Consider the following 2,740-nt stretch of genomic DNA (forward strand, 5'->3'; position numbering starts at 1 on the left):
ACAAATTAATGATGACGATGGCGATGAGGTTCAACCACATGCTGAGAAGTTAATGTAAGATATATGATATGAGTGTTTCCAAACAACTTTGTTATGACAATTGTGTAAATCAGATATAAATATTATAAAACTGTGGTCTATATCTTAAGTTAAAAAAAATAAAAATAAAAAACATTTCATACTTTAAGAAATAAACAATTTTTTTTCAAAGGCCGAATAAGTTAACATATTTTTTTTCAACTATGGTTTGTAGATTGTAAATGTTTTAGTTTTTCAAAACGGAAACAACGTCGTCTTAGTGTGGTATTGTACATCCTTTAATTATATATTTTTGGTTCTGTTTACATTATGATAGATGCATAAAAAAAGTTACCTACCGTTCTAAAATTTAATAGATGTAAATTCAATTTCGTTTACAAAAGTATGACAAAAGATATATTGGGATAAAATGAATGAAAGTAAGGCTTCATATATGATTTCTCGATCCAATAAATATTCTAATAATCGATGACTTACACAAACTGGAAGAACCGATGGACTGAAAATTGAACTATAAATTACACTTCAAACTTTTAGGAAACTGAAACATATATAGTAACTGAGGGTCTGAGATAAAACATCCGAGAAACTCAACACACCCATAAAAAGTAAATATCTTCAAAGTAACAACCTTTGTAAATCTTCTTTCTCTGCACCAAAGTTTCATATATATACGATCTACTCATGAATATAAGCAAACAATCAAAAAAGTGTGTAAACTGATCGTGTGATGGATTGACCATTATTTTTTCTATTGTTGTGGAGGGTATTGCTGAGCAGGGTACTGCTGAGGAGGGTATTGCTGATGAGTGTACTGCTGAGGAGTGTATTGCTGAGGATATTTCTCGAGATCAACACCGGCACCAACTGGGAGTGGACCTGTAGGACCAGTAGCGGCTTGTGTTGCTGAAGATATTGTAAGATACGCACCAATCCCGAAAACTGCACTTAACAGAGCTAATATAGCTCCTGCTGCAAATATTCCTGGCTTCACAACATAACATGTAATATAACCATATGAATCAATCTGTCCACCTTGTCTATTATTTAGTCCTGCAGCTGTAAGCAATAGTATCACAGCTATAACTGAAGCTACCCTGGATGTTTAAAAATATGTTAGTTTTATCCGATAGCGTAAAGATAGTCATGATGATAATCAGAAAACAAGAATATCCATGTGGCCTACGTACGTACCATGACAATACAAAAAGGAGTTTTGAAATTGGGGTCGAATTAGGGTCGCTTCGACAACAACCAGATCCACCAAACGAAACACTTATGTAAATTCGTGTAATGATTGTGAACACAGCTGATACGATTCCAAGTGCAAGTGCTGGACTACTTGGATAAACACAAGAATCAAGCACGATAAAGACTTCAGAAGCCTGCATTCGTGCATGCCCACAACACATATATCATTATAATGTTATAATCATTTCGTTAGTTTAAATTAACAAATAGCAAGCATATTGATTGGTTTTATTACCTTAACCCTAGTTGCTTCCCCTGCGAAACCGGTGGCTGCAGCTATTATTCCGAGGACCGCTGCAATTGCGCAGTACACTGCAACTTTGCTATCCATTTATGAGGTCTGTGTGAAACTGTTGACTGTTAATGAAGAAGCTTGTGGATGAATACAGCTTGTGAATGAAAGCGTAAGTATATATAGATGGGTACACATTCAAGTGGATACTAAGAAACAAAAGACGACGTTTACTTTATGTCGACCTTACAATTTGGTCAACCATTTTTTAATGATAGATAAATGAATATAATAACAGTTAACACTTATATAAAATTTTGCATAACAAAGTTTGTCATTTTTTTAATGTATAAAGTGTCCTTTAATTGACGGTTAGCATGGTTCATTTATTGTCTAAGGTAAGGAATATGGTTCCACCATTTCTATATGAATCAAATTTCTTTTCATACAATTTTATAACTTTTTATAGAATATATTAAACTTTATAAAATTTTTAAAAAAATCAATTGAACATATATTTTAAAATCGGTTATTTATTAATCATTTTATATTGTTTTTTTTTTTTTTCAATTTAACATTTCAATAGTTATTGAATTTCATATCAATGTTAACATGCAGTGGCGGACGCAAAAACTTTCAATAATAGTGGTAACAAAAAAATTCTGATAAAATATAACAACATAAAAAAAATTAAAAAGTACTAGTACATTAAACCGATCATCTTTATGCAAAACGTGATAAGAATGATATTTTCCCATTTCCACCATCATGTGAGAAATGTCAGAAATTCCTTTCAAACTAGTGAATCAATTATCTTTATGCAAAAAGTGATGGTATATATATCAAGTTCATCATCAAGTTGCATCCTCTCTGAATCATTAAAATCATTTTTGTACAACACACTCAACTTCAACAACTTGGTTTTGTTAAATTTAGCAAACGAATCACGATGACTCAAAGCCTCCATGTATTCTAGTAGTGCTAAGTTCACTAAATGGACCCCCAACTTCTATAATTTGCATATCTACAACCGTGTTGAAAATTTCAACTTCAAAATGAAATTGATTAGTAACTTTGGTCCTACGGCCTCTCGAAGTGACATAATTTTCGGTCATATCCACAATATTAATATTATGTTTTTGATAAAAAGAAAATACTTTGGATAAAGTTTTATCAGATACTGTATCTCTTAAAAACTTTAACGCATCTATTGTCCCT

At 31.8% G+C, this 2,740-nt stretch overlaps 1 protein-coding gene across 1 annotated transcript; it reads right to left on the minus strand.

Moving 5' to 3' along the window:
* Positions 1–449: 449 nt before the first annotated feature.
* LOC145058913 (protein MODIFYING WALL LIGNIN-1-like) lies at positions 450–1,686 on the minus strand. The gene is made up of 3 exons (XM_079006797.1): positions 1,526–1,686; positions 1,234–1,424; positions 450–1,136 (listed from the first exon to the last, which is right to left on the minus strand). Exons 1-3 carry the CDS (start codon positions 1,619–1,621, stop codon positions 791–793), a joined length of 633 nt encoding a protein of 210 aa, XP_078862923.1. The 5' UTR covers positions 1,622–1,686; the 3' UTR covers positions 450–790.
* Between the last annotated feature and the right edge of the window lie 1,054 nt (positions 1,687–2,740).

Source organism: Lactuca serriola, chromosome 6, assembly GCF_051521515.1.
Source record: "Lactuca serriola cultivar US96UC23 chromosome 6, Lser_US96UC23_V15, whole genome shotgun sequence".
Taxonomy (NCBI): domain Eukaryota; kingdom Viridiplantae; phylum Streptophyta; class Magnoliopsida; order Asterales; family Asteraceae; genus Lactuca; species Lactuca serriola.

What these genes read in the sequence shown, in the direction of transcription:
- LOC145058913 (XM_079006797.1), bottom strand. Translation starts at nt 1,621, where the DNA reads ATGGATAGCAAAGTTGCAGTGTACTGCGCAATTGCAGCGGTCCTCGGA. An exon ending in GGGAAGCAACTAGGGTTAAG is followed by an intron (nt 1,425 to 1,525) that starts GTAATAAAACCA and finishes GCACGAATGCAG; the next exon opens with GCTTCTGAAGTCTTTATCGT. An exon ending in CTCCTTTTTGTATTGTCATG is followed by an intron (nt 1,137 to 1,233) that starts GTACGTACGTAG and finishes TTAAACATCCAG; the next exon opens with GGTAGCTTCAGTTATAGCTG.